The sequence below is a fragment of the Drosophila yakuba genome, chromosome 2R (genome assembly GCF_016746365.2).
Source record: "Drosophila yakuba strain Tai18E2 chromosome 2R, Prin_Dyak_Tai18E2_2.1, whole genome shotgun sequence".
NCBI classification, from domain to species: domain Eukaryota; kingdom Metazoa; phylum Arthropoda; class Insecta; order Diptera; family Drosophilidae; genus Drosophila; species Drosophila yakuba.
The window spans coordinates 22,127,310-22,141,689 of NC_052528.2; the positions used below are offsets into that span (position 1 = coordinate 22,127,310).

General features: G+C 42.3%; 1 protein-coding gene across 3 annotated transcripts in view; it reads left to right on the top strand.

Moving 5' to 3' along the window:
• Window positions 1-14,380, top strand: part of LOC6531857 — a 35,498-nt gene that overhangs the window by 14,071 nt on the left and 7,047 nt on the right. The window contains exon 1 of one of the 3 annotated variants that reach the window (XM_039372070.2): window positions 2,593-2,965. The exons of the other annotated variants lie outside the window; for them this stretch is intronic. Within the exon in view, the coding sequence (XP_039228004.1) occupies window positions 2,963-2,965 (3 nt within the window). The 5' untranslated portion in view covers window positions 2,593-2,962. Of the gene's footprint in view, window positions 1-2,592; window positions 2,966-14,380 lie in introns of those variants that run through there. 3 annotated transcript variants of the gene reach the window in all.

Genomic DNA, 14,380 nt, shown 5'->3' on the forward strand with positions numbered 1-14,380 from the left:
CACCGAACTAGCAAGTTCACTTACTATATAGATATATTTACCGTAAGATACACATTCTCGAATGCTAATGAACGTAGAACCAAAGCGTTCGGATTTATAGATTTTATGATTATTTAGAAAAGTTTTATGCGGAGATAAGTTGAAGTAAATCAACTAAAGTAAGTTACTTTAGTCGCAACTTATTACAAACTCTTGGGTAAGGGTATCCTCAAAAGCTCCCAACTCCTCCACCCTTCAAAGGACATCGAATCGACTCAAGGCACAGCTGTTGGAAAAGAAGCAGAAGTTGGATAAAAGAGCTGAGCTAAAGAAAGAGGAAAGGAAAAGAAAAGGACAGCAGGCGGAAAAGGACGTGGAGGGGTGGGCTGCGGGGATGGTCTCAAAATAGTCATTGTAATAAGAAAATTTTGATTTCATTTTTAGTATTTGTGTAAAATTTAATAACGCCGCACAAGATGGCTGACTTCGCAAGGGGCAGGCACAACAAAAGGAGCGAGCAGGATGGCCGGATGGGCGGAAAGAGAGGGGTGGCATGGCCATGGGCGTAGCGGTGGGGGTAGGGGTACGGGTGATGGAGGGGAAGGAGAAGGGGTAGGGCTGAGGGGTAACTAAAACGCTTAAAACACACAATCTCGTTTCGGGTTCGGTTGGGATTTCGGGGTTACGCTTAAACTCTAAGTACATTTTAACTTAACTGCCTTTTTTGTTGTTGGTCCTTCGGTTTTTTGCTTTTTGTTAGTAGCCCTCCCCGCCACCCGTTCACCCCTCCCTCTCCCACGGCGGGTTGTAAGGCGAGAAGGCAAAAAACCCAGATGATGATGCCGATGCCAATGACGATTACCACGCCAGGATGATGGGGTGGTGACTGGGTTGGGTGGTGGTTCCTCAACTTCTAACTTGACTTATGTGTTTGTGTGTGTGTGTGTGTGAGTTTGGGTGTGTGCGTTCGCCTGAGCACAATTATAAATTTTTGGAATTGTTGTAATTTAGTTTGTTTGTTTGCCAGTTGGATGTGCTGGCAGCTCGCTCCTGCTCGCTCGCACCTACCACAACCTACACGTATCCCTCGCTCCCTCTACTGGCTAGTTCGAATGTATATTTGCGCTAGGGTTTTCCCTTTGTTATGTACTAGCTTTGCTCCGTGCTCTCTCCAGTAAGTGAAGCAAGCACTTTGATACCCATCAATTAGTCAGGGGCTCAATGTAACCCCATTTTGGGCTGAGAGCTAAGGGCTAAGGGCTGTGCTGGCAGCTGCTGCTTAATGGCCATGTCTTGAAGACCTTTTTAGTACTCTACCCATGATTGCGTCGAACAATTTGATTTAATATTTCAAATCTCTTTGTGGGAAGGGGGTAGAATGCAACCATAACAAACACCTATAGAAATCAAAGGCGAAGTTCGAAGGTAACGAAACTGTTCGCTGAGAAGAAGGGGTATGGGTTAGGCTTTTCGAATATTTCTCAGATAGCAGATATCCCTAACGTAACCCCGCATAATCCGTTGCCTCCATGCGCGGCATACCCTTTGACACCCTGTTCATAAAGGGCACAAAACTTTTCTCCTGACTGCGATTTCCACTGCGACTGCTGCCTTTGCTGATTATCACGATAAAGCATAATGATTACATTTTTAGTAGCAGCCGCTTGTGAGAGTGAGTGCGAGCGGGATGGCACTGTGTGTGCGAGCGAGAGTAATTATGGTTCGCAAAACGTCGGAGTTTTTGAACTTGTTGGGATTTGGATTGAAATTGGGTTTAGGTTTGGGTTAGGGTTTGCCAGTTCGGAAGTTCGGGAGGGTTGGTATATATAGTGGCATTGGCTTGCACTTGATTAATTGCGATTTATGTATATGCGATATGGAACTTTGTGTGTAATTACGGACGGGTTGGTTGGTAGCTCTTATAACGGTCGTTGACATGAGGGTTCCTTCGGATTAGATTCCTCTCGTTCGTTCGCTGTGAAATTTGAGCAATAAGCGCGGTGATTATGTAAGAATAATAAAAAAGGGGGAGGCTACCCGAGTAATACTCCCGAAATTATGCTATGCAGCTGCAACATCCTTCTTAAAAAACGAGATACTTTTTTTTTTTGCTGGCTGGGCAAATAATTCAGATTTGATATTTGTTGTTGTTTTTTTTTTTTTGTTGAGGAGAGCGCACTGTTGCTGTTGTTGCCGCCGCGTTTTTGCTTTTTGTTTTGCTCGTCCATTTGCTACTCCCACTCGGCGGAGAGCAAGAAATGCGAAGACGAAGAGAGCGGCAGAGAGCGGAGTTGGCAATCAGCCCAAGTTAAAGTACAATTGCCGCTATTGTCATTACTTTTGGCCCACATTTAAAGCCAAATACAACGCACACTAGCAAAGCGCGAGAGCGCCGCTCCCGGATTGCTCTCTTCAGCATGTTTCGTTGCTGGCACGAAGTGCACACGAAGCGTCTTCGGCTACGCTCGTGCTTGTGTGCGTTTGTAAATTGATTTTATTAGTTTTTCGTCGTTGTTGTTGTTGTGTGTTTGTCGCTGCCGCGGCCGCAGTCGCCGCCGCTGCCGGCAGAGAAGAATGATTTTAAAAAAATTTTGAAATGCGGCCCTTTAGTCAGTAACTAAACGTGAAGCAGTGCGAACGCGCGCAGCGGCACAATTCCAACGTTCTTGGCTTTCATCCGGCGTTTTTCCCCCATCAATCACTTAAGAAACCCGCCCAATGAAACCTAGTGCTAAACACAATTTTAAATCGGTTTTCGAGTGCTTACACAACCAAGAAACCCACATATAAACCAATTTACCAATAAACCAATGTGAACATGTGCAATTAGCTTGCAGAAACTACGAAATACTAGAAATCAAACAAAACAAATACGATAAACTTGCAAAACTCTCGCTTTTGGGATTATCAACAAACACACGAGTGAAATTTTCGCAAGGACTTGTGAAAAGGATAACAAAACGCACACAAACAGACAATCAAAATGGTAAATATGAAGCTGGCTTACGCCGAAACTTTTTTAAAGGGTTGCTGGTTCTAACGTTCTAAGAGGACCACAAACATGGGCAAGGGACTTTCATTGCTTGCTACACTCATGTGTATCGAAGTCAACACAGAAATAGTACTTTCGCGTTATCCTTAAAAAGGATATTTCGAGGAAATATTAAAAAAGCAACAGTGGGGCTTATAAACTAGGAACAAACGAGCAAAAGCGCTGAAAACCTCAAAAATATTGGCCAATATAACGTTCTAGTGCCGCATTTTCATACGCCCTATGAATCAGCGCGCACTGGCTAATTTCTATTTTATTAGCCAAGTTTGTGTGACTTGACTGACACTCCTTAGTCTTAGTCATTAGCCAACTGGCAAACGGGCAAACTGGCAAATGTCTTGGTATCTTCGCCCGCCATTTGTGTGGGCTAGATAAATAGCATATTATAAAGTGAAGCATGAACTGAGATAGAGATACCATACCGATGGAGATATTCCGATTCCGAATCAGAATCTGAATCGGCGAGTACCTTTTATTTGGCACGCACTCGACGCCGCGGCGTACATATAAATTTAGCGTAATCTCTTGGCTGCATATTAATTTGTGCTCAATATTATTGGCATCGCTAATTTCTATAATTTCCGGCGCTGCTGATTCGCTTAACTTAAGCGAACTGCACCCATAAAAGGCAACTCTGATTTGTGTTTCGCGATTTATTTGCTCCGGGACCCATAAAGCAATATTGCATATGCACACTGTACAATTAAGCCATTGACGTATCACTTCCTCCCCCACTATACTTATATAATTCCGCTGATTTTTAGTACCACTTAGTACCACTACCACTCTAAAATAACCAAACCGAGGAGTCTTCAGGCGGATATGTGCCAAAATTCTTTTAATTGATAATTATAAAAGGCTAGTACTTCTTAGTTTAGCGACATTATAATAATGACTAAGTAGCTGGCAAACGATTGATAAACTCCATGTTTTATCAAACTTCGCGAATGCGAAAGAATTCGACTGCTGGGGAGATGCTCTCCATTGTCAACTATGTTTTGCAATCAAATGGTTACGTATCTGATTTAAAAATTAATCGCAATAAATTTGAAATATGAAGAAAAATGAAGAAAATGTGTGGTGCTTCGCTCGTTTGGGAAATATTGAAAATGCTGCGCCATATGTGAGAGATACATTTGTATCTGTGTGTTGGCGGGATACAAATAAACTTTTGGCACATTAAGAACGCCGCAAAATGCGAAGAGTCAGCCAAATATGAAATTATGATCACGAGTATGATTATGATTATGATGTTGTTATAATTAGAGAACAACGAAAGCGAAAAACGATTCATAATTATTCAAAAATTGACTTGAAGCACTCGCACTCACACTCGCATTCATCGTCGCAGTTCTCTGTCTCTGCTCCGACTTTTCCACCAGCTGCCGTCGCCAGATCGTTCAGATCGTTCAGATCGCATAAGTATAGGATCGTTCAGATCCATATGGCTATGGCTTTAGTTATGGTCTTAGTTGGGGGCTGCTATTTTTAAGTGCACGCACACACACGGCTGCAATTACACTTTCGAGTGCTTAATCACAGCCGAACTTTTACACAAATCATATTCCCCGATATGTACCATAGTCCCCTACCCTCCCCCCTCCACGATTTCCATTCAGGGCGTGCGCCTCTTGCAACTTTTCCCCTGCTTTTACCCGCCTTTCCCTGCTTTTCCCTGCTTACCGCACTTGCTGGCTTTTCCATTGAAAAGTCGGGCGAGAATGTGCCCGATATGTTTCCACTCAAAATGCTCGGCGGCGGATGGAGGAGGATGAAACGAAACGACCACATTTGTTTTATTAATTGCCGCTCTTACAAACACATGCTCAAGACCCGCGGCCGATAATCGTGGAATACGCTATTTTATATGGCATAATCATAATTGGCCAAAAAGTGGCTGTAATGAGCAATACGAATCGAAATTACTGCGGCTACACATTCGTACCATGTTGCCGCGGAAAATCTCCCCATTAATTCGATTCCACACATCCGACTTTTCGGAGGATGCTGTCTATGTACATATAGTACAGAGTACAGATCTTGCAGCTGGTAACGCTCACTGAAAATAGAAAATGACTAGGAAAATGCTTTATAGGATACTAAAATTAATGGCGATGTGTAAAGTCATATAACTAAAGTGACAGATTGATTTGGATTGTTTCTCTTAAAAAAATCGAGTAAAATTCTCTGGCATTTCAATTCGTTACTGTAACTTTAGATTATGTTATTAGCTGATCAACACTGATAGTAGTGTAAATCTTTATTATAATTCCCAAATTAATAAGAACTCTTGCTGCTGCCAACATTTGGGCAAATTCAGTTAATCGAAAATACCATTCGGCCACATTTGGAGCTTTGTCAGCTGACAACCCCCTTTTATTGGCTGCCTATTGGATTGGCAATTATTGAAATTTATTTATAATGGCCACAAAAGCACACATTCGAGTATCTGCTAGTTGAGGGCTATGGCTCTTCCATGGCTCATTTTCACCATCTGGAATGGGATTTGATCTGATTGCATGTGAGTGTATCTCACAGATACATATATCTGTATCTGTATCTGTATCTGTGCCGCTGCTACTGACTACTTAATTTCCAAGTGCCATAAAAATTCGATGTGAAATTCAAATTGAAAGGTTGCCCGCTTATGCCAACTTTCATTTGGCGTTGAAATAAGTTGTCTTATTTATTGGTTCTATGCTTATAAATATTTAAAAAGCCTCAATTGACAACGTACAATTAGTATATTCACTGACACTCGCAATCGGAGGACAGCCACGGCGGCGATTGCCTTTAAAGCCAATTGCTGAAAGGCTTTCGATCGAAATGTTTATGCTAATGGCTAAGGAATTCTCCATATTAATATCGAGGCTAGGGTTTTGTTTCCCCGTCTTCGATTGTGAGCGCCTCAAATGTCGAATGCAAATTCGTTCCATCACTCACTTGGGTTTCCATAGTTTCCATAGTTTCCACAGCGGAAAATTAATGCAAGTGTAAGAAAAGCGGCCGTCGCAAACAATACATGTCCATCTGTTCATCTGTCCATCAGTCAGTCAATACCTCACATCCTCAGTCAGTCAGTACTTCAGTCAGTCAGTCAGTCAGTCAAGCCAGGCGACAGACACAGCCGGTCCAAGTTGAGTCACCTCATGTTATGCTCATGTGGATGCCGCTTTTGGGCCCCAGGCTCTTTATTTCACCTATCAACAGATCCTTTTTGGCCCAGAGATGACGACGTGAGTTGTGGCTAAAGGAAAATATTCATAATATTTCATATTATAGATAAGCAATATAGTTAGAGATGAGCTAGCACTAAGATCAAAGTTATACAATCCAAAAAGATTATGTGTCTTCCTCAATAGCAATATGTATTATATGCATATGTCCTTTTACAGTCCATTGGGTTTGCTTATTAAATCTAATAGCTGAATTGACAAACTGAAAAACACGATTTATCAAACGCGACCAGCCAGAAGTGAATATCTCATAATGATGCTCGAGCTTATTTATTCCGAGCAACGTTGCCAATGGGATTTCACGCTTTTCCGCGACACACGCGACCACCTCACGTGGCCATCCCAATTCCATCCCAACTGGTAATGGAAACTCCTCCTCGAAAAGCGTCTTTTCAGTTTCGGAACTTAATCCCCCGGCCGTGGGGCGAAACAATAAACTGGCAATCAATCAATGCACGTGCTTCATATTTTTGATAATGCCGCAGACGAGTATTTTTGGTTGGACTGGACTGGGTTTGGCTTAGATATTGCAACATTGGATGGGAATCTGTAGAGTGGAGGGCCAAAGTCCGCGGCGTCACCCGAAAGTCGCTCAATTAGTGGCGATTTAAATTTATAGATACGGTTAGGCAATGCATGCATGCCCGAGGAGAACGTCTTAATTAACTTTAATTATTTTCAATGAGCGACTATGAAATACAAAACATTCTTCCCCCAACTAAGAACGCGACTCGCCGCTCGATAAGAGCAGCAATTAAGTAACGAATTAATAGCAATCGACTTGTAAATATGATGGTACCCACAGCGCGCTCTTATTTGCTATCCCACCACATGGCAACTTGGTCTGCCATTTAACCCGATCTCCCTCTCTCTCGATCTCACTGCATTTTTGGGGTAAACTTTTCACGCCACCGAATTCGTGGCTTTTGCATTTTCCAAGCCGCCAGTTTTTCCGCCTTCCATGTGTTTGCATGCGGGCCAAAGGCACCCGCTCGAACTCCGGGTGCTCCCTGTTATTCCTCTGGTGGGCCATTAATTTATTTGTCTGCAACATGCAAACCAATTGACAATCAAACGCAATTAGTCACAATAATCGTGAAATGGAAACGCATTTTCTGCTCATTCTCCGCCCCAAAAATATCAATTCTACTCATTCCACGCGGCGCATCTTGATTGCCTTGAAATGTTCGTGAATTATGATCAGCACAGGACAACATAAATCATCTCAGGTAGCCGCAGCCGGTGGGGCAACGCCCAAAGTCCGTCTTCTATTGAATGACAGCCTGAAATGGTAAAGGTGCCGAAAAGTGGGTAGATAGTGTTCCTAAACTAGAAGCGATTTATTGGGATTTCAAGGATGCGTTGGCCACGAAAAAGTAGCTTTCAATTCAATGTGAGCTTGAAGCAGCTAACTAATTCATTTAGAGTCACATCTTGTCCATAACGACATTATATGAAACGAGATCAAAGGAGGATTTGCGCACGCAGATGTCGGAAATTCAAAACTTGGCCCACATTTGAGTGCTCTTTTTTCTTTTTGGTGCCAATACCCTTCATTCGCTTTTGAAACCTCGCTGAATTAATAGGAATTTTTTCGCTGAATACCGAGATTAGCTAATGTTGAAATACGGCATGGGCGCAATATACTCGTAGGGTAGGTGGTCGTCGGAGTGGGCATCCAGTTGGCATAGTGGTGCAAAAGAGCAAGGCAGCAGAGGAATCGGAATCGGAGTGGGAATGGGAATGGGAATAGGAATAGGAATGGAAATGGGAATCGATGGAACCAAAAGGGGTTGTCGACGGCGTCATCATCCTCATAATGATCTTCATTGTCGTGGCCGGGAATTCAGCATTTCGCATGGCGTGCACTTAATAAAATAGGATTATCGTTTTATAGTGAGCCATCGCCTCACTCTTTCACCCGGCGTATTGCCGTCTCTTTCAGCGATTATGAGTGTGTTCGAGTTCCTCAGTTCCTCCGTTCCTTTTGTACAATTTCAACAACTGCGCATTGCCGGGGTTTTTGTTTGCCTTGCATGCGTCTGTATGTCCAACCAGTTATTGGAATAATGACAGCTGTGTGATATGGACTCAAAACTGAAAACTGAACTCAAGAATTACTTCAACCGAAGGCCATTGGTCCTTTGGAGCTATTTGGTGTGTCAGAGTTCTGAAAAGTTCGCTCAAAGTCGACAAGTAACAGAGGGGGGTCGGTGTACTTGTACTTGGAGTAGAATAATGATATACTTTTTAATTTAAATATACGAATTATAATACTATATGTTCTATGACCGCAAGATACAATTGAGGACATTCAAACTTGTTTCTTTTCTTTACCCTAACTGATTAGCTGATGGGTATCTTTGGAATACCTAATAGTATCTAGATATTTTTTGCTTTGGCCAATCCTTGCGCTATTCAAAGATGAGATAGGATAACTGCTCCTTGCCTAAGTACCTATATGAACTCCAGGAACTTGAAGATTTCCCAGTGCGATTCCAGATGTGCGCACAATAATGATTAACCCTGGCAATTGCTGTCGCCTGCAGTTGATTCTTTGTCTGCATGTAGCTATGCATCTGTGAGATACTTTTATTCCGTTCACTGGCATAACTTATGCTTCAACGCGTACCATTTAGGCATAAATCGCACTGTCACCCCGATCAGCCTTTTGTCATCATCATCATGAGATCTGCTCTACGTCTCTGAGCCTCGTTCTTCTCCTCGGATTTGATTGTTTTCGTTGTCGTTAAAATATTTTTTGGGTGTGTTCTGTATTTTAATAGCGCGTTGCGAGAAGCGCAGAGAAGCCCAGCACTTCCTTACGTTGCGCACACCCTTTTGCCCCGATACCTTCAGCTTGTTTAATTTCTTTCGAATTGGTCGGTGGGTTGGGAGGGGGAATGAATGCGACCAAACCGAAAGTAACATGATTTCAGTTTTTACTCGAAGTAATTCGGCAGATACTTTGACACATACACACAGCGACTGCTAATCCCTCACACGTCTCAGTTTTGGTTCGACAGACAAATTTACAGGCGAAGAGGAAGCCAGAGCTACTCACTCGGAATTATTAAACCTAATCTTGATTCTACGACTTCAGTTAGGGTCCCCCCCATTCAAAAAGTGAGTGGGCAGAGGATGTTATATATTTTAATACGAGTCCCCGATGCGATCTCACGATCGTCACCATCGCCACGCAGGTATGCGCGTTAAAATCGGAGATTTGATCACGAACCAGCACTCCCCCACCTTCAGTCGCTCACTCGCTGACTTTAGTCTTGATTTTAGGATTAAAAATGTCGTCAGCCTTTATGCTGAATTCCAAATATTCTGCGCTCGGTCGTTTGGTCACTCATCCATTTGGCATTGAGTTGAGTCGCAAGGGTGAGAGAGATCCATGAACACACCCCAAGACAGACGACTTTCAGCTTCCTTTTCTACCGACTAATTTGCGGCTTGACAGCTGATTTGGGTATTCGATGGGGCAACGACTATTCATCATGGGATGTCCTTGCATCTGCGTCTCCGATTGTGTTGAGCAAGCTAACATCAGTGATTAACTCTATGATTAGCTAATATATGTACTACACAGACTGATGAGATATATCATCAACTGGGAATCATTCGGAGCACCACCCTTACATTCGTATTCCCCGACTAATTGGCCGACCAGTCATATTTCGAGCACCTATATACATGTATGCACATCGAACTATACTAGAGGTAGTCACTCAGCACAAGCAAAGGCACTAACGAAAAGGCAAAAATTAATTTATTAAAATTTAAAGCGCATGACTTTTCGAGCAAATGGCAAACGGCGGCAGCAGCCGCAGCCGCAAATAAATGGCTATATAGGTTATATGGGTTATAGGTATGATTCATGCGTCACACTTGCGCATAATAATTGAGTGATAGGGGAGGGTAGTGGGGGGGCAGTGGGAGTCTGGAAATTCGGGCACAGATGCAGATACTGGATACTGGACCTACAGCCACGACCCCAAGCGCCAACTTCAACTCCAGTTCGATATCAATGGATTGTTGCCGGGCAGACTAGATTCTAGTATCTAGATACCCAACTGCGTCCAGGTGTGCACTACAAACAAATTTTTCGTTGTTTTGTGGTTTCGTTTATTTGGTTATTCGGTTGTTGTGCTTTTGATTTTGAGTTTGATTTTCCTTTTGCATGTGGGCGCCTTGGGCTGTTTTGTCACTTGAGAACAGAAAAGCTGAAAAGTTGAAAGAAATTCAAGGAATTCGATACGCGGCGGACAGCTTAATTAAGGTTATCTATCAAATGTACTTAGTTTAGTTTATTGATAGTGCCGTGGACGGTCGCAGTAAGCTCCCTAAACGATGCAATTAGCAATTAAATATCAGTTGACTTAATGCTAGGCAAAGTCTCGACGACTTATTTATCAATTACAGATACAAATACGCCGAGGTGTGCGACATCGATAAACAAAAGAGCTTTAAATTATGTGTAGTCTTAGCATTTGTTGTTTCTGTTGACCTACACACACTCACACACACGCACACACACTCGTTGGCATTCGTTCCCATGACTTTAATTACAATTTAATATTTATTTAGTTCGATAAGACCCAGGTGATTATTTTTGGATACTCATGACTGCACCCAGCACTCGCAGACATGCCTCCAATAGTACGTACACAGATACAGATACAGATACATTTACAGATACAGATACATATCTTTACGAGTGCGTATTTGTTTTCGTGTTACTATCAATTGGGCCTAATCAAATGCCCAAGTAAATTTGCTCAGCAAATCACTGAAACCGGACACCATGTGGGTAAATGTGTGTCTAATTAATAGTTAAACCCCAAATGCGAATGAAAGTGCTTTGCAGATTGTTTTCGACGAACTTCTAATACGCTTGCTGCACACTTTAAAGGCGAATTAGGGAACCAGCTTCGTGGAACTGTGACTTCCGCTGCCTTTTTGTAGTTCCAGTCTAAGATAGCTCTGCTCACGCACCCATCTTCAACAGGCACACCCGCTCTTTTCCGACAATTTACGTAAATTAGACACGAAAAATGGGTAAAAAATAAAAGGGGAACGGGGAGAATAAAAAGTTATAAACTATACAAAGAAGGCGTCAACAATGCCAAATGGGAGCGTTTCTCTTGGCGTTCCATGCGGCTTGGCTTGGCTTGGTTTCGCTTTTATCAGCTATCGGCTTTGGTTAAATTACCTAGAATTAGTTAACACATTTTCCACTGCGCTGTGCGATGTGTGTTGTGTCGTCTGTTTGGCATAATTAAACAATTTTGTGCTTTACGCGCAATTAAATTAATTTCTTCCTTTGGCTTTAGCCGCCTGATAAGTGAATAAACGGGCCCAAGTCAAACATTTAAATTGCGATTGCACCGCCGCAGATACAGATACAGATACGCATACAGTACTATGTGGCCACAAAGCCAGGCGATATTTATGACATATTAATTGCAATGGCAATTGTGCCAGATTACAATGGCTGACCCAGCTGCAGTTTCCGCTTCCATGCTCTGATTTCCTCTAGTTTCCCAGGACCCATTCAATTCGCGTTGTGTACGTGCAAAATCATAAAGAACCAGCGCTGCGTTCCAGGAATGGGGCGACAAAGTGAGCAATGAGTTCAGAAGGCAATCCGCCAGATACACAGATGTGTATCTCAATCTATATTGCACATATATACATAGATATGTTTGTAGATATATGAATTCCCACCCGGGTTGACAAGCGCTGCAAGTAATGTGCGTGGCTACTTTTTCATTCGCTCGGAATGAATAACATTCATGCTCTTGGATTGAATTAATGCCTTGGCATAACTCAAGTGCCAAATGCAAAATGTATCTTGAAAAGCGAGAATTAGCATTTGTCAATTGGGCGACAGGGCGGCAAGGGGTTGCTGCTTTGCACTAATTCCAAGGGGATTCTATTGAAAGTGAAGTCGGGATCTTATCAGTTTTTGACTTAATTATCCCAAATGTCGGCTTTTGTTCTCTGGGATTTATGTGCAGCATACCTATTAATCTAGAGCTCCAATAGAAGGCTGTAATTTTCCACTTTTAATTAAATTCATGTAAAGACGAGCACTTGTGGATCATTAGATCTTTGTGGCTGGATCGAGACTTTCTCCAATACGAATTCTTTGCATATTCCGCCGATTGAATGGGCATAGCCCATAGCATAGTGTCCATAATGAACGTGTTCATTTCATTTGATCAATTCAGCTCGCAACGCAGACTATGTAGCAAGTACTTATTAACGCTGATGCGAAGCTCGTTTCTGCTGGGCTCCGCGTTCTGAGCACATTAAGATCAGATACAAAGATACATTATCGCCGCTTCGAGCTTGCTGGATCGCGTAGTTGTAGGCGGTCGTCATTCAGTCATTCAGTCAGTCACTCAGTTTGTGGGTCCGATCGGGCATTGGCGCAATTAAAACGCTTAAGGGGCCAAGTCAGAGTCAGAGTCAGAGTCGAGAGCTGTTTCTGTTTGCTACTTAAAGATACACGCCACATACACACAACTACACACACACACACACAGAGCGTCCATCCATCTATCGAATCGAGTCAGATATAAATAAGCGATACGTGTAATTCGGGTCACTAACCGTTAACAATAAATTTCATTTGTTTAAGAAACTCCAGCCGGCGGGCAGGCTGTAAAATAATATCGCCATAAGAATTGACATCTGATCATTTGTAATTATTATTGCGCATTGCGACATGACAGGGCGTCGGCTACTTGCTGCCATTATTGGGGCGTGGCCACTGGGGCTATAGTACGTTGCCATTGGCTTAAAGTCGTCTGAATTGCTGAATCGATATATAAAAAGGCCACAGATCGCAGCACAAATCATTCTAAATGGTTCGCATCGAAAATCCGACTCATTCTGCCTCTAATGGTAATCGCAGTGCCATAATTTACATTGCGGGACGACGCAACTCAACTCAACTCAGAAGTCTTGGTTCGTTCAACTCGTTCAATCAATCTTAGATTCGGTTCAGGGAACAATTAATGCCAAAAAAAAAAATAAGAGAGAAACAAGTCGAGAAACCTCAAGTGCGGGGAAGGGCTTTCTTTATTTTTTCGGGCAAGTTGCGTTGTCTACTTGAGGAGTTTCGGTTTTCAGTTTTCGGGTTTCTGTCTTCGGTTTTTGGTTTTGGGTTTTGGGTGCTCAGTTTTCGTTTTAAGTCCAACTTAAATGGAACCAGAAATTATTTTGAACGCCTTCAAGTGCCATACACAACAGCTACAACAAAAGTACATTTAAAAAGGAAAAAAAAAAACAAAAATCGAAAAAACCAAAGTTGATTCGTAGTTGGGGCGCAATCATGACTTGATGCGATTATAAAGAAGTTTTTCGATGGATGCAGGGGGCAGGGGGCACAAACGTAGAGAGTCGGAAAGCATTAATGCCCAATACAAATAGAAATTAGATACACACACACACACACACACACGCACTTAGGCATTCGACCGCCACAAGCACATATGGATACTTAACAATTTCGATATTCAAATGAATTTTTGGAAAATGACTTAACCAAAATGACCCAAAACGCCGCAAATGCCCCAACTGAACTCGCCTGAACTGTCCAGAATGGTTTTCTCTCATCCCCACCTATTTTTTATTGGACTTTCGAGTCCGCCGGTTAGAGAGTTATAAATAATAATAATAACAATCCAATCCGGCACATGCAGCAATGGCAGATCCAAGTTGGCCCACATCAAGTTACAGATCCAGAAATACCTACGCATCTGATTCGATTTAAGCAGCTTTAGAAAGTAAACACATTCAAATAGTATGATTTCAAGTACCACAGAGAAGCTGACTTACACAAGCAAGAGTCAGGATCTAAAAAAAAAGTATTTAAATAATTCTTCAGAATTGCTTGTGATATATATAGGTGCATATCTTAAACAATCTTATCATGCGCTTATGATTCTGGTGAATTAAATTGAACTACAAAATTCTTACACTTCAAGTCATGAAATGTAAATACCCACTTCTTGGCTTGTACTTAACTTCCTGGAAGCTTACACAAATTGTCATAGAATCTTAGAATTTTAAAATCATAGAATCTTAGAATTTTAAA